Here is an 18,281-nt window from a genome sequence, read left to right as displayed (position 1 = left end):
ATGTAGTTGCCTTGTATAGTCAACTACAAGACTATTTGCCCATAAAGTCCAAGGTTGTCTACTTTGATAGGCAGCAGCTCTCTTTTGCATTACCAGACACTTGATCCTTTTGACTGGAGATAGACGGGAATTCAATCTGTCACTCATCTATCTATAAGAAGATAAAACGTGCTGTGAAGAGAACACCCCCCCAAAAAAAAACCTTGTAGCACACATACCTACAAAAGCAAGGAGGGGCGAAGGATGTGCAATAACAGCATTTTAGCCAGAACTTGCATGCTGCTATTTGAGCAAAAATATTCATATCTACGGTATATTTTTTTTAAAATAACTGCATTCTTTGACTGTGTGAACTGGACCTGACCATACACAGGTCTATTCACATACCTGTCTATATACCATTTTGGACTTCATAAATTTACAGCCTAATCCACATTTATATTAGACTGAGGTCTTTGAATTTAACACATTTTCTTCATATGGCTGCCTTTGGGTATTTAGAATTCAAATACATCAGGTTACTGGTTTGTGAACTGAGCTCATCTTAATTGTAAGTTTGGTTCTACAGTGTGAACTGACTAGGTTGATCCCAAGAAGTTATTACTGGCAGATTTCATAGGCAAGTGGCGTTCAGTTAATTCTGCTTTCAAACTGAACTATATTTAGTTTATCTGTAATGTTAACATTCTTCATGCCTTTTCTATTAGCTACATTTACATTTTTCTCCTTAATGGAAGGTAAGATTTTGAAATCACAACACTCCTAAGTGAATATTTAAATCAGTGGAGATTGAACTCTTAACGGGGAATGCCAGGGCATTGTATTTATCGCTATAAGAGAGGAGAAGAACTTCTCTGAGCTTATTGCTTCCTCCTGAATAATTCATTTCTGTATAAGTATAATGAAATACTCAAATCAAAGTACATGCCAGGACTGAGCAATCAGGTTCTGCAAGGATGACACATCCTAATATAGTCTCGGCTGAAATCTCCCAAGTATTTGGGCTGCTTTAATATCTTCCCCACAGTGGGACTGCGTTCAGCTTGACTTACTCGTGAGTAGTTTAGTATTTGTGCCTAGCCCTTATGAAGGAACAACATGCAACAAGGAAGGAATTCTGTCGCAGCACACTACAAAGCTTATTGGCTTTCCAAATCACAAAGGGAATGTGGGATAGTTGATTCATAGTTAAGCTTATTACAGTGGTACCTCTGGTTACAAACTTAATTCGTTCCGGAGGTCCGTTCTTAACCTGAAACTGTTCTTAACCTGAGGTACCACTTTAGCTAATGGGGCCTCCTGCTGCTGCTGTGCCACCAGCGCACGATTTCTGTTCTCATCCTGAGGTAAAGTTCTTAACCTGAGGTACTACTTCCGGGTTAGCAGAGTCTGTAACTTGAAGTGTTTGTAACCCGAGGTGTTTGTAACCTGAGGTACCACGTGACGATCCATTCTATTCGTGTGTTACAATTGCTTGTCTTATACACTGAGACAACTAGAGTGACATTTACATTCTATTACACCTTTATCACGGATATCAGAGCAGTAAGGGACAACCAAGTATTGGGCATAGCAGAACCTGCAGGCAGGTGACAGAAGACTTCACATTAGGCCAGTGTCAATTTTTATGTCCAATGATAAACCCACAGATCTTTGTGAAAATGAATCATGGATACCAGATTAGAATCCACAATATTATCCAGGGTGGTGGAAGAGAGGGGACATGAACATTGCCCTTCCGGCACAATTATGACTCTCGCTGGCTTAGTAAACCATCTGAACCAGAGTTTAGCTGTGTGATCTGCTCATCTCATGATCACAGTAGATCCTGGTTTACAATTTCTTCCTACGTAACACTAGTAATGACAATATGATAGAAGCACACGGGTGGCATGAATCATGGCGTGGTTTCTTCCCATGCAAATGATGCCTGGCTCCCAGAAAAGGGGATGATCATGCAGAAAAAAACACTCACATGTCACTCTCCTCCTCTACAGTGTTCTGGAGACCATCTTGGCTGTGACTCCAGGAAGAACTGCTCCTAGCCTTGTAGGCTTATTCCCACCTGGCCTGGTGGGGGTCAGGGCACTGACTGACGCCAGCTACAGAGTCTGACACTACTGAACAGACTCTTGGCTCGAAGTATTGTTTGGGGAGACTTGTTCCTCTTATTGATATCATTTTTTGGTATCTTTAATTTCAGATCTTATTTAACGTGGAATTGTTCAAATTGGCTGTGTACCTTTTGATGTGTTTTATTTATTGTTTTGGCTACTTTTGTTGTATTTGTAATTATCTTTCTTTTTCATGCTGTAAGCTGCCTTGAGCATGGTTTTAGCTATGGAAAAAGGTAAAGGTAAAGGACCCCGGACACTTAAGTCCAGTCGTGAACGACTCTGGGGTTGCGGCGCTCATCTCACTTTACTGGCCGAGGGAGCCGGCGTTTGTTCGCAGACAGTTTTTCTGGGTCATGTGGCCAGCATGACTAAGTCACTTCTGGTGAAACCAGAGCAGTGCACGGAAACACCGTTTACCTTCCCTGCCGGAGCTGTACCTATTTATCTACTTGCACTTTGACGTGCTTTTGAACTGCTAGGTTGGCAGGAGCTGGGACTGAGCAACGGGAGCTCACCCCGTCACGGGGATCCAAACCGCCGACCTTCCGATCCGCAAGCCCTAGGCTCAGTGTTTATACCACAGTGCCACCCACATCCCTAGCTATGGAAAGGCGGCATACAAATAAAATGATGCATGTAAAGGGAAAGCATTGATGAAGCCACATGGAAGCCATGTTTTCTGGGTCTGGGAATGGCTTCCTAGAACCTGTAAAGCAAATCCTTTCAGGATAGCAGTTGGCTGCCAGCGCTCAGCAGGACAACATAGCAATAAAGTTCTTACAAAAAGCAGCTGCCAGCAACAATGTGCCGAGAAGGATTTATTTCCAACTGTTCCAACACAGTTCAAAGCCACTGGAAATGAAGACTGATCTACACTGCTACTGGCGGGTATGTTTTGTCACAGATACCTGGAGTTGGTTCAGATGTAATGTCAAAGTTTGCCACTATGTCTGAATCAGACGTAGACCAATCTCACGGATGAAACGTCCAAGTATTAGATGGGACAAACTGACCAGTGGGTCTAACCAAGTACCCCCGAAAACGCAACAGCAACATCGTACTTCTTGCGGCACTGGTGGGCTTTCATGACATGGAAGTTATTCTTGCTGAATTTCTACCTACTGTACAGCTAGAAACATCAGAGCCCTGCCAGTAATTTATCTAGTGTGGATTGTAAAAGCAATAGATTTCTTCATTTAGTATTGCTCTCACTTCTGGCTCACATGCCTAACCACACCATCATACACTTACCAATGTCCTTATAGTTTCCCTTTTTCCAGTAGGGGAAAAAACCCCCTAAATTCTGAACCAACGCTTAAATGTCAAAACTATAAAAGAAGTTGCAAAAATTAAAATTGAAGTAAATTTACGGATCTCCACTGCATTTGCAGGTGTTATTCTTGTTTTAGAATTCCCTGCTTGGATACTATTATGGTAGGGAGTTTTGGTAAAATAGGTTGCAAAACTATTTAAACAGATACATGATTTGAGAAACTACCCGTTCTGATGTCCTCATTGGTCACAGGACTGCAGTCAAGAAGATCCTTCAGATTAAGAATGAAAGAAAAGCTGAAAAGTGCAAACATGTATTATCTTTTGAGCCAAGGCTAGTTGGCAGCCTTGAGAATGCATTAAGGACCCCCCTGCTTTTGTCTCCCCTCTTGTAGGGCACTTGCTCATGACATATACAAATTTCAAGCCACACAAAAAGAAAGAGGCTATATCAGGTAAAGGGGCCCTGGTACTATTTTTTAGAAAGCAGACGAGGCTTAAAAATATTTATATATGCTTTGCCCCACCTATGTCTCCTCAGTGTCTATTACAGACCGAAGGTGGATTCTGTTAACTTGGAACGGCATTTCAGATAAGGAGGTCATGCGTAGGTCAGAGAAAGACCTTTGCTGTTTAGAGCTTCCTAAGGCTTGCTTTTGGGGTGAAGGGTTTACGTAACCAGCGTTTATAAGATTTCACTAGAGCACAAACAACAATGTACTCACGGTGAATGGGAAAATCTAATGGAGGGTTATTTTGACACTAGCCCTAAGAAGTACAGTTCACTATTGATACCTTTTTAAAGCCGCAGTTATACTGCAGCTAAAAACCACACACTATTAAGGCTGTAATCTTTCAAATACTGCAATCCTATACATGTTTCACTAGGTAGGCAGAAGCTGCTTTAAACTCAACAGGACGTGCTTCTGAGTAGACACAGGATTGTGCTGAAACACAGATCTGTCTTGAGAGTAACTAAAGTGTCTGTTGTGATTCTATAAAACAATCCTACTTTAAAGGAAAGAGGATATTTAACACTTCACCCGTGTCAATTTATATATGTATTTGACTTACATCCAAGGTTTAAATTAACATCATGTCCCCCAAAGGAAAAGCCTTTTCATATGATTCCCCACCCCCATCAAATAAATCATATTGCTTGACACCAACTTACATTTCTGGTAGAAACAAATAAAAAAATTCCTTCCTGTAGCACCTTAGCGACCAACTAAGTTTGTCATTGGTATGAGCTTTTGTGTGCATGCACACTTCTTCAGATACATTTCTGGTAGTGTGACATCTCTCTTTTGGCGACAAAATCAGTTACTTACAGAGATGCAGTAATAAAAGCAAAGTTAAAGACAGTGGAACGATCTTCTTGTCCCTACCCCACCTTTATTTTTTAAAATCTGAACATTCTGTATAGTGTTGGAGAATCCCAGGCATTTAAAATGTTTGATTCGTGTTTCAAAAACAAACAAACCTGGGGCAGGACTAGAAAAACACAACACTGAAAACGTGCTGCTCCTGTTCATTTGAAATGTTTTCCCGGACAAGAGTATTATTGTGCACATATGAACTAACAAGCTACCTATTATTAAACGTTTATATTATACCCCTTCCCTTCAGGCCTCAATGTACACTGGGATTAACTCACCACTTAAATGTAATCTATTTTGCTTCTGGAAATATTTTTTCCTTGACCAAATGTCTCCTTCTTTTAACCACAAAGAAAAAGGCTGCTGTGCTCTCAATCCTTTTGTCTTTGGTAACAAGCGAAAGAATACTCTTGCTAATATGTGCTTTCATCTCCAGTGAAACAGACACTTAGGCACACAATTAAAATTACTCATACAAATGAGTCAATAGTACTATTTGTGTAAAGAAAGCCACATATGTAAATATCATCCGAATCAAAATCTCACCGCACAAAGTGGCATGCTACTTCTAAAAAGCGTGTGAGTTTTTCTTTTTGGGAAGCGGGGAAATAGCCAAGAGACAATTCCACTTGGCTAGTTATCCCTGGGAAAGAATAGCCTTGTCTAATTAGCCCTGTCTAATTCTTAGACGTGGGTGGCGCTGTGGGTTAAACCACAGAGCCTAGGGCTTGCCGATCAGAAGGTCGGTGGTTCGAATCCCTGCGATGGGGTGACAAACTTAGTTGGTCTCTTAAGGTGCTACTGGAAGGAAGAAAAAACTTATTTTGTTTCGGTGACAAATGTTTTCACATTTCAGAACTAATCAATATAAACAGAAATGTTGATCCTCAAGCCAACTTAACAAGAAGAAAGGTGGAAAATGAAAACACGTTTAAAGTAATAAAACAATTGTAGGCTCCAGACAAAGATCTCTCTTTTCTTTTCATTATACATGTTGGGGTGATGTAGAAATATATGTCTCGTGAGCAGTGCTGCTGGGATCAGGCTTGAGAACAGGCTCTGATGGGGGTAGAGGAGGTTGAACAGAAGGTGGCAGCAACCAAACTGGAGTTTGAATTGGAGCATGAAGCCTTGCTGCTCAGAAGCAGGCACCACCTTCACAGATGGGAGCAGACCCACCCACTCTAGCCAAGTGTATGCTTGCAACCCTGATATTCCTACAAGGTGAGAGTCTTGCATGTGAGCTCACCACACCTTGTCTTGGCAGGAAAACTCGTTGGGACATCTTCCATGCTTCTGCCCAATTCTGAACTTCTTGCCCTGCTCCTGAATCGTGACTCCTGCCTGCTGTGAGCCTTTACCATCACTTGTCTGAAGTAAGAGCCTCTGTCTGCATGCATTGGCTTGAAGCAAGGACAACATGGATCTTTTAAAAACATTATTTCAATCTGTTTTTCCCTTCTGGTTCCTAAGAGGGTCTATCGAGGAAATGCAGTGGCAACATAAGATGCAGTTTCTAAAGCTAATTCCCACTTTGCTGCCTTTTATCCTTCTCTTCTTTCCTTGTCTCTTCTTCCTCCTCCTTTTTATCTCTTTCTCCCTTTTATCCTTTCTGACAAGACCTCCCCTGCCGAAACTGGAAAGAGGACTCATAAGCTACCCTTTTGCAAACATCAGTATCAACTATGTGGTCACTACTAGGATAGGTCAACAATCTTATTAATACAGCACACACTACCTGAAGCATATCAAACAGACATTCTTTAGAAATATTCATTTTGTACAGTTACCGCTGGGCAAACAGCGACAATTTCCCCCCAAACACTATAGAGCTAGAATACTGCCAGAAGCGAATCGGTGTGAATTGAACGTTAGTTACCATAACACAGACTGTCAATTTGGAGAATATGTTGTTTTTATTTTGTTGTGCTCATAGGCACACACACACACACACCACTAAATAATACCATAACAGAAGGGTGCTGTATCTGTGTTTAAAGAAGGGGTTGTTGGCAAACAGCGAAGCTCACTTCTGCCGAAATGTACACAACTGATATATGCAGCACAGAAAGCTGGCACCCAGGGCTTACAACCTTAATTTGCCTGCAAGAAGGAATGGAGATTTACCTTCAGAGCACGTTCTTGATTGTTTTCAGCAGTCAGATGTCTCGTGTTGTTTGCAGAAGTCTGGTTCTGCTCTTTCATATGATGAAGCTCCTGCTCCAGCAGTTTGCACTGCAACGAGGGAAGAATCCCATTAAGTAAAGGAGCTGGGACAGATCTTTTCTCCTCCAGCAAGCCAAATGAATTAATGCAAATAAAACATAATATTATATTATATTATATTATATTATATTATTGCATTGATTTAAACTTCACATTTAAACATGTTGCGATCTAGGATATGAGATAACACAGATCTTGGTTTATTCATTCTCTCACGGTATAATTACGCACAGACAAAAATGCAAATTCCCATGACTAATGCAACATATATGAAAGATAGCATATAAATTATTGAGAAAAACAATATTCTAAGTCAGAATGAGAAGCAATTTTAGTATTAAATAGTTACACACACACACAAAGAGAGAGAGAGAGAGAGAGAGAGAGAGAGAGAGAGAGAGAGAGAGAGAGATTTGTCAACATTCTGACTTAGGTGATTTTATATACGGGAAAGTTGTCATGTAAAATGTTGAATTGGAAGTTACAATGGAAGTTACAGCCACAATGTTATGCATTGCTTATTAAAAACAATGTGAAACAAAACAGATTATACACGGCACACCCTATCTCATGCCAGTTAAAGATACAGCTATAAACATCATGTGTTTGCATTGATAATTAGAATTTAGTACTAAGCAGCAGAATTGTTAATTATTTGTGCGACCGGGAGCATGCTTCAAAGAATTAAACAACAAAGGTATAGGCCAAGATGTTGGATGGGCACCTAACCAACTTTCCAGAAGATCATGAGGTGCAATTCCTTGTTATCCTGGCTTAAGGGTAAAATGGTGGTTTGTAGGGCAAAATAAAGACAAACGAATTCAAGACCAAAGAACCATAAGGTGTATAAGGGAGGCTGGAGAAAAGCCACAAAAAATAAAAGGGAATCTCTGAAAGCATGGAGATCTGTAACATAAACACTCTAAAGTCATCTGTATACCAGAAAATGTTAAGAAAAGTATGTCCTGATAACATTTGCACACTTAGCAGTGTGAAACCTGTCAACTGAAAGACACATTTCCTGAAATGTGCCCAAAACTTTTGGAGAATTCATTTTGGAGTGCAATCTTGCTATCAGATACATGGGGCAAATCTCAACAATGTACCAATGGGCATAACAAAACTTCCTCTTTTTCTTTGTATAGCCCTTACAACCTCCTGGGGCACGTGTGCGTGTGTGTGTGTGTGTGTGTGGTGTAAACAGAAGAGGAAAGGTAAGACTCATTCGCACAAGCAAAATACTACAATTGGATACCACCCATGAGGTTATGTTATTGCACAGAGATTTTACATACATATATTAATCTCTGAATAAGCACAAATGTCTTTCTCCAATGAATACCAAAGTTACAATATTAATAAAATTGCAATATAAGCAATTCCTGAAGAGAACAGGTACAGAATGCCAACAAGAAAGAACAGATTTTAGTGGAAAATAAGACATTTTCCATATTGAACTATTTATTCTCATAAGCAACATCCAGATGTGCAGACTGGCTAGAGTCCAATCTGCAGTAGCAAATGCTTAGGTCCTACTAAAATCAATGAAATTTAAATATGCTTAAGAGCGAACTGAAGTGGAACAATTATAGCTTTTATTTAATATTAGTTTAATGCTCCGCAGCATGTTAACTGGATGGATGCAACTAGAGTGATCAGTAAGAAAACCTGTCAATGCAAATATCTAGGAGATTCAGGTTGATAGGATAGGCATAAATGGAAAACAAAAGTCCTTTAATGTTAGCTTGAACCTGGTACCAACATCGCCAAGCAGCTTTTCTTATTGTGACAGAAGTATATTATAAACATCTAACATGCATTCTGGTGGAGTTCTGGTGCTGTTTATTTATTTAGATTAAAAATAAGAAAACCTTGCCTAATCCCAGAAGTAGGACTTGGAAGGAACTCAGGTGAATCTCACTTTCTCCCTCACACAATCCAGAGAACAACTAACCCTTGGAGAAAATAAGCTACGCTTATATATATCAGCACCAGGATTTCACTTGTTGTTGTTTAGTCGTTTAGTCGTGTCCGACTCTTCGTGACCCCATGGACCATAGCACGCCATAGGATTTCACTAGGCCATAATATTTGAAAGAGAAAGTAGTTGATAGATGCAGAAAATAATGGGCTGCATCCGATTTAGTCATCTGGTTGACTTTTCCTCTGTCTTCTCCCCTCCCAATTTTATGGAGTTTTCCCCAACCCCATGGAGCAGATTTGGGGATGGAGTTGTAGGGGACATGCAGGGAGAGGAGAGGAGGGGAAAGGAAAGGAAAGGGAGAGGAAGTTCCACTGCACAAGTGGAAACCCTTGTATGAATGATGCTGTTGGATACAACCTCTTTGTCTTTGTACTCAGTTGGGAGCAAGCTACCTAAGAACTGTACATGTATAAAGGAATTTCAGAATTGTAAAGTGATTGTACACTCAGGCCCAATTCAGTTCCACGTTGCTTCCTTCCTTCCCCATTCTCTACTTGGGGAGTATTCTGGGGTTGGGCAGGGGAGAGAAGTGGGAGAGCATCTGCTTGGCTTGCAGAATGCCTCAAATTCAATCTGTCATCTCCAGGCAGGTCTGGGAATTTCTTGAGGCTGAAACCCTGGAGACACACTGCCAGTCAGGGTAGACAATATGGAGCTAGATAGAACAACAGTCTGAGGCAGTTTCCTATGAAGCTTCCTATTGTGTCTATAGGATTCCCATGCCATTGACCGCGTTCATCTATTGGCAACATTCTTCCAGTGGCTTGCATGGAGGGTAGCCTGGACTGACCCTCTATTTGGTCAAAGGTCCTATCAAATCCAGTGGGACTCGAGAATAAACCTGCACAGGATGAGGCCAAAGGTGAAGGAGACAAATTATGTTTACTAATAGTGAGATTACTAAACAGGAAGCATTTATTCAGTGCACCGAGCAGCCGATTTCAAAGCTTGTTTTTATCTATGATCTTTTGATCCTAGCTTATTTTTTAAACTTATTTTAATAGTGTACATCCTACTTTTTTAAAAAGTCAAAAATCAAAATTGAAACTCAGTTGACATGTTGGAATAAAACTTCTTGTCCCAGACAAAGGTGGTTTAACAGATTTCAAAACTGTTTTATTATTCTGCTCTTCTCTTTATTTTCTTTTGAAAGATCTGCACATGAGGACAGTTTCCGATCCAAAGATTCCTCAAGGAAAGCAAGCAGTTTTCACTGTGATTTTTTTAAAAATAAAAAACACACAGTCTCCCCCTTGTCCCAAATTCATCATGATTGCTTGAGAGGCAAATATCTCACCACTTGGATGCTACACAACTCCTTCCTTTGCAGACAAAAATAATATCAAACTCTTCCAGTCAAAACACAAACCAACCTTTGGTGTCAATGTGAGTTATGTACTTTGAGCAGCAGATGTTTGGAAACACTTGTATTTATCTAAATTGATTTTATCCTTTTCTTTTCCATTTAAAAGAATTAGTTTCTTCTTCCACTAAATGATGGTCTAGATAGATTTATTTAATTATGCCATAATTCTGAATTATAATTTTTTTCTTTTTAAAAAACTGTGAAGTCTTTCCTCTACACTTCTGGCAAGCGGTCAACAAGAGTGTTTAACTGATTATTTTTACAATGCCCAGCCGTTTTAAACCTCCTGGATTTCAGAAGAGTGAAAAAAAGAAAGAAAGAAAGAAAAAGAGCTTTGGTAGAGGTCAGACCCCAGGAACATCTGCATTTTTAGAAAAAAATTTATTTGATTAGGGAAAAAACATTTTACATTTCAACTTGGGGGGGGGGAAACGCAATGCGGCTCTAACATCTTGCCAATCAGAAGCCATAAAAGGTTTGATTAAACACTACTTGTCTCACTGCTCTAATCCAGTCTGAGCTTGAAGCTGTCATGAACTCAAATATAACTTTGTATATTTGTCTTGGTCCTAATAAATATCAGTTTATGTGTAACAGGAAGAAGAAATCTGGAATGCAAATTTTTGTTAACGGTGTGTGTGTGAGATTTCAGATGCAACTCTTGAGGAGCACAAATCCCTCTCAATTTAATTTGATTTGCATGAAGGTTACTGGAGCTTATGATCTCATTAGGGCACTTTTAGGCAAAGCGCTACTAAATAAAGTTACCATGGAACGATGAGTACATTAGGAACCAAACTGAAACAAACAATGCATGCTATTATCATTATTTATGAAATTTGTATACTGCCCTTCATCCATAGATCTCAAGGCGGTTCACAGCATATGACTATAAATCATATCTCCTCTGACTTGCCCCATGTTATTTTTTTGAAATTTAATTTTGTGATGGCAGTTGGCAGATCTGTTGAGGAAAGGCAGTGGCAGAGCATGTGGTTGGCATTCTGCAATTTCAAGCTTCAATCCCAGTCAGGGCTGGAAAGACTCCTGGAGAGCTAGTCAGCATGAACCAATGGGATGGGCCTTCAAACATGTCACCAGTATTTAGAGACCTTAGAAGTAACTAGCCCAATCTAAGATACATGGGAGTTCATTTCTGATGGGAGAAAAACAAGGACCACCATTTCAGGTTTTACAGAGGTGTCCTGCTTTTGTAATTTATTGGATTAATTTATTACTAGTTGTCCTACGAAATTCTGTGGACTGGTTCAAGCAGGCATGTACACAACAGTCCCTCATAACCAATCAACACCCAATGACTCTCAGGCAAATGTCTGAGGGAGATGAGGATCATGCTCACAGAATAAGCTATTCCTATTCAGCAGACTTCTTGTATCAGCTCCATTGCTTCACCTAGCATAGGCAAACTCGGCCCTCCAGATGTTTTGAGACTACAATTCCCATCATCCCAAACCACTGGTCCTGTTAGCTAGGGATGATGGGAGCTGTAGTCCCAAAACATCTGGAGGGCTGAGTTTGCCTATGCCTGACCTACCAGTTCTAAAAGATAAGATGAGGATGCAATTTTGCATCCAGTGAAATCAAACGGTTGAAAAGCATATTGGCTAAGAACCGATTGTGCCCTGCATGACTCAAAACGCCCTTCTGTTCACACCACTTGCTCCTCCCAATTTCTGCTGATTTCTGTCCTCTTGCTGCAGCCCCCACCCCCAATTCCATTCAGGTGGATCTCCCAACCTTCAGGAGCAGCAATCGTGGGGAGAACAGATAGGAAAGACCCATTCCATGAGCAAATCCACGCCATAACATTGGAGTTGACAGTGGTCTGGTTCACACATAATGCTAAGCCAAACTATGGCTTGGTATGAATGAGCAAGCATGGTGAGAATATTGCGGCCACTCTGCTTCTGCCTTGCCCCTGCCGCATCACCAGGAGCTAAATTGTGGTTTGGCTTAGCCTTCTGTACAAACCTGGGCTCATGATTTATCTTGCTCCAAACAAACCATAAAACAAGTTTTGGTTTTGATGTAGTGCTCATGGTATTAAACCAAACCATGGCTAACTTTCTGGTTTGTGGTGGCCGCAGGAGCAGGGCAGGAACAAAGCAGACACAGTTTTGTACCTGTGCACCAGATTTCCTGCTGTGTACATACCTAAATTCACTTACATACCTAAATATACTGAAGTCAGTATATTTCACTTCCTTACGCTGAATCAATAGTTATGGCACTTTCAAAAGACAGATAATTCTGTGCTATTTCTGGAAAACCACGAGAGTATGAATTGCCATCTTGGAATTTTGGAGCGACGAAAACCACTTGGTTGGAGTAGATAACACATTTGCGCATATTTTCATTTATTCATTTCTATTTTTTAAAAACCTATTTCTCCAACCCACCCACCCCGGCTCGAGTTTTCTCAGCCTTCTCTCCTATTTCCAGGAAACTTCTTTCAGCAGAACAAAATTCTAATTGCTTTTTAATCTGGATCAGACATTTGTGTGCGATTCCACACTTGACTTAAAAAATTAATTCACTCGCCCTGCAGGATTTATTTATTTATTTTTTAAAAATGTGCCTTTTATATATAAATAAGGGGCTTCTGTTTTACACAGAGGCTCTATTATTCATTCAATTTTCTAATTTCATGCCTCTTATTCCAATAAATTATTTATAAACAAAGCATGTAAGATGATAAATAGTACTCAAGGTAGTAGATTAGTATGCTCAAGCACACTTTACAAACCTGAGATAATGCACTTTCGTCCAGTTGTTCAAACAATAGGCACCCACTGCAGCACAATGGGCTTAAAAAAGGTTCAGAGTGCTGATTTGTACATGCCAGAACTACGAACGCTCCCAACAATTCCTATTAGTGCAGCACACAAAGATGGTCCGCTCATTTCCCGCAAACAACTAGATGAGTACAAGTCATCGGCCGGCAAAGGATCTCGCTTGACAAAGGCCAAGGTTCTAACGACAGTAGATATAGTGGAATTTGTTCAACGAATTATTTTGTGTATGTTTCGGGCATTTGGAAATAAAAAAATGGCAAAAGTGTCATTGTTACATTTATTTATTTATTTACAACAATCGCAAGCGCGCAAACTTCAACACCCTCCCCCTCTGAGGGTGCTGCATTGTTCATAGTTGATCTTCACCGCAATTTCAACGTAGTCCCCAGAGAACCCGTGAACAATAAAGATTGCTAGGAAAAGTGAGCGTCCCCCAACTGGGCATGATGTGGCCAGATCCTGTATCTTGAGTCAGAAGCCAGCAGAACCTGCAAGTGAGGGGAAGGCAATGTGGGGTGTGTGTCATAGCTGCCAAGTCTCCCGTATTCTCCGGGAAACCCCCGTTTTTCTAGCTGTTCTCAGCTGAAAAAAACTGATTTTTTTGTTTTTCCCCCGGTTTATTCTGGCGCGGCGGCCATTTTGGAACTGGGCGGAGCATGCTCAGAAGCGACTTTTGATGCAGCTCTGCCCAATTCCAAAATGGCTGCAGTGCGACTTCTGGCGTGGCGGCCATTTTGGAACTGGGCAAAGCAGCATCAAAAGTCGCTTCTGAGCATGCTCCGCCCAATTCCAAAATGGCGGCAGCGCTACTTCTGGTCTGCTACTTCCGGTCCGGTCCCTTATTTCTCCCACAGGAACTTGGTAGGTATGGTGTGTGTGTGTCTGTTGAACACTTAGGAAGTCATGCGCCAACTCAGGGTGACCTAATGTGGTGCCCTCCTGGTTTCTTCTGGAATACAGCTGGTTGTCCAACTTCCCCAATCCCTGTCAAGCTCACACAGCATGGACATGAGATGGTATGAGATGATTAGGAGTTGTAGTCCAACAAACGGGAGGCACCAGGCTGACTACCTCAGAACCACATAATTAGGAGCAGGGTGGCATCCATCTTCTATATATAAAGAAAAACAAGCTAAGAAGGTGAGAAAAGCACAGGGAGTCGGCAGAGGAGGTATTTCCAGCGCAGCAATCAAACAACACCAGATCCAATCTGGGACCAGGATTATTTCTTGCCAAATGTAGAAACCAAATTAGTTCTAGTGTGGCTGGGAAGGGGTCTGCACATTATTTTGTTGTTGTCGTTTAGTCGTGTCCGACTCTTCGTGACCCCATGGACCAGAGCACGCCAGGCACTCCTGTCTTGCACTGCCTCCCGCAGTTTGGTCAGACTCATGTTGGTACCTTCGAGAACACTGTCCAACCATCTCGTCCTCTGCCGTCCCCTTTCGCACATTATTTATAAACACTAAATATTATTGATATGGTAATATATCCATTGGCGACTCATATGAGCCTATTTTCAGGGTAAACGCTCAGTTTTGGGAATGTCGAAAGAATAATAAATAGAGTGTCATAAGAGTGCGTGTAACACACCCTTTCTAAAGTCCCAAGCAAAACATCTAGGATAAGGGGGCAGAGAGTGGCCCGTGTTACATAGCTCAGTTGGTTCAGAGCAAGGAAAGTGTATACTGCTTTTCTGCAATTTAGAGCCAACATTTTTCGTCCAATGATTCCTCAGCAGTGAAATAAAAGAAACTTCAATTATTGCAGAAGGAGCAGTGAACAGAGGCAGCCTTTTTTGCATAACTGTAACTCTTGCTTGGTTGAATGCCACCAATTTAAGTTGACAGACAGGAAAACAAAATTCTGTAAACAAACTGTCATTCTAATGAGCTGGTTTTCAAATAAGCTTCAATGGATTTTCTTGAAATCCATATGCAAACAAGAATATTGCCTAAATGTTAAGTTGGCAGTTATAACACAAAAGGACAGGAATGTTTCTTGTCCTTTGCAGAATACCGACACATTAGTTCAAGAAACAAATATTGTGGATCACTGTGCCATAGTCACTACCAAATCATTTATTAATCTTTTTGTTCAGTTATTACTTTTCAAGATCAGGAGTTTGCAGGTGACTTCACATTTGTTTGCCTTTTTAACATGCTGAACTCTCAGTTGAGTTGTAAACTGCTTAAGTATCTCTTCTTGCTGGCCTTGTTGTATAATGCATATTCTTTAAATTCTTACAAAAGGCCTTTATGGTAGATAGGCTGCAAGAAACCGAAAACTTAAGAAAATTTAATGGAAAAGCTGAAATAATATAAATAGTTGTTGTTTAGTCAATAATAATAATATTTATATCCCACCCATCTGGCTGGGTTTCCCCAGCCACTCTGGGCGGCTTCCAACAGAAAAATAAAATACAATAATCTATTAAACATTAAAAGCCTCCCTAAACAGGGCTGCCTTCAGATGTCTTCTAAAAATCTGGTAGTTGTTTTTCTTAGTGTCCGACTCTTCGTGACCCCATAAATGCTTAACAAGAAAATGGTGTTAGGCTCGGAATGTGTAATCTTTCTAGTGGCCTATTTTAATACCCTGAATCTAGGGTCTGTCTTTATACACCAAGGAGATACAAATATTTATCTGTCACTGCCAATGTCTACCACAGGGGTAGGCAACCTAAGGCCCGTGGGCCGGATGTGGCCCAATCGCCTTCTCAATCTGGCCTGCGGACAGTCCAGGAATCAGCATGTTTTTTACATGAGTAGAATGTGTGCTTTTATTTAAAATGCATCTCTGGGTTATTTGTGGGGCATAGGAATTCGTTCATATTCCCCCCCCCCCCCAAATATAGTCTGGCCCACCACATGGTCTGAGGGACGGTGGACCGGCCCACAGCTGAAAAAGGTTGCTGACCCCTGGTCTAGCAGATCCAGAGCTAAGCATGTTTACTGAGAAAGAGGTAAGGTCCTCTGAGCGGAATCCACAGAAATGTCTTTGAAGGGATTCCTGCTACTCCCTGAAGTCACTATAACCAGCCTGTCACTAGAGCCTAGGATTGGAGGAATTTTTGAAAACAGAATTTCAGGAGGTGTGGGGTGGCCGGGTGGGGTGGATTCAGCTAAAATTGGCTTACCTCCTACAATTAGCAGACATCCCTGCTCAACCAAAAGTCCTTGTGCTTTCACAAAAGCACCAACTGGATAAAGCCCAATGATTTCAACAAGGTTTACTCCCATGTACATGTTGATGGGAAGGTAGTCTAATTTGTTTGGCTGCCTCAGCACGAAGACTGATTCCAAATAACTGTAGGACCACAAGGTTCCGCCCACCCACGGGAGCTTTGCACTTATGTTGCTCAACACAGCAGCTTCCTCACTCCTAAGGCACACAGGAAACCTATTATGGAAGCAAGGAGAGTTTTAAAGGAGGATGTGACATGCAATGGAGGGCTCCCGTTCAAAGGAAAAGGAAAAATAATCCACTCGTAGCTGCTTGGATGCTTGCTTGAGTGCTTTACTCCTGTTAAATTATACCTGCAAGTTTAATGGCAGCAAATTTATTTATTTTTAACCAAAAACTTACACAGATGAAGATCCTAAAAGAAAAAGAGGATACAATTAACTATTATAGGTAGTTTTCATCTCACGTTCAAACGAGTTGACAATATGGTTGCATTTTGAAAAGTATAAATTTGTATGTAATACATAACACCAGTGCTTTTTCTTCTGGGGGGGGGGGAACGACACAGGGGTACGCATACCCCAAAATATTTTGTGAATCTTTGTACTTTTGTCCATTTCCTGTATTTATTTTTCCCAATTTGAACTATAAAATGGTGATTTTCTTGAGTCAAAATGGTAAAAGGTAAAGGTACCCCTGACCGTTAGGTCCAGTTGCGGATGACCCTGGGGTTGCAGCACTCATCTTGCTCTATAGGCCGAGGGAGCTGGCGTTTGTCTGCAGACAGCTTCTGGGTCAAGTGGGCAGTATGACTAAGCCGCTTCTGGCGAACCAGAGCAGCACACAGAAACGCCGTTTACCTTCCCGCCGGAGTGGTACCTATTTATCTACTTGCACTTTGATGTGCTTTCGAACTGCTAGGTTGGCAGGAGCTGGGACTGAGTAAGGGGAGCTCACCCCGTCGTGGGGATTCGAACCGCTGACTTTCTGATTGGCAAGCCCTAGGCTCTGTGGTTTAGACCACAGCACCACCTGAGTCAAAATAAAGAGTACCCCTAAACATTATTTAAAGAAAAAAAAGCAGTGCATAACACACATAAACACAGATACACACACACACACACGTAATAAAGAACATACGGTAATAAAAAAATTAATATGCTTTTAGTTATTTTATTTGGACTTGAGGAAATCAGAAATGTAGAGGGAAAAGCCCCCTCAGCTCCAGGTATCACTTCCTCATTATTAAATGGCTTTCAAACACATTTCCTCTTATGATGTCACTCTGTACAGAATGCAACAAAAAAAGCAAAACCGGAAGATATAAAACAAAGAGGCATTCAGCTCTATAAACAGGCACTATGAGGAAATGTTCATGGGGAACTGTCCTTGTGAGTGTGCTTTCTCCACTTATTTTAAATGAGGAAAGAAAAAAGGGGGATTCTCCAAAAATAGTTTTTTTCACCCGTCAATGAACCAGTGAGTCAACTGGTGGAGTCCAGTGGAGTCTTTACTGAATCTTTTCACATACAGGAAGTGATTTGTGTGTGCATTGAGGAAGCATACACAACTTTCAGAGATTTCAATGGCAATTCATTATTATGCAATCTTCACTGCTTGATGGATTTGTCATTGATTCAAATCGCAGGTTGTGCTGTATGAGCAGAGGTACTTCCACTTAAGTAAATGGGAAGATCAGTTGCACAGTTGAACTATGAATGGGCATTGGAACTCCTGCATACACAAGAAGTTGAATCAGAAAACAGCAGCATTCCCCAACCTGGTGTCCTCTCGGTATGTTGGACTACAAATCCCGTCAGCCCAAGCATGCACTGCCTAAAGTCAGGGATGATGGGAATTGTAGTCCAAAATATATGGTGGGCATCAGGTTAGGGAAGTCTGAAATAGAAAAAAACACCATATTTTCTTTTTTTA

General features: G+C 41.0%; 1 protein-coding gene across 2 annotated transcripts in view; it reads right to left on the bottom strand.

Annotated features, from left to right (window-relative positions):
- MIPOL1 (mirror-image polydactyly 1) overlaps window positions 1–18,281 on the bottom strand; it is a 196,947-nt gene that overhangs the window by 97,318 nt on the left and 81,348 nt on the right. For both annotated transcript variants that reach the window (XM_088671979.1, XM_035109093.3), the window contains exon 9: window positions 6,896–7,003. In XM_088671979.1, coding sequence (XP_088528105.1) covers window positions 6,896–7,003 — 108 coding nt within the window. The remainder of the gene's footprint in view (window positions 1–6,895; window positions 7,004–18,281) is intronic.

This window comes from Zootoca vivipara, chromosome 1, assembly GCF_965207765.1.
Source record: "Zootoca vivipara chromosome 1, rZooViv2.hap1.1, whole genome shotgun sequence".
Lineage (NCBI taxonomy): Eukaryota > Metazoa > Chordata > Lepidosauria > Squamata > Lacertidae > Zootoca > Zootoca vivipara.
This window is presented reverse-complemented; position numbering and strand designations above follow the sequence as displayed.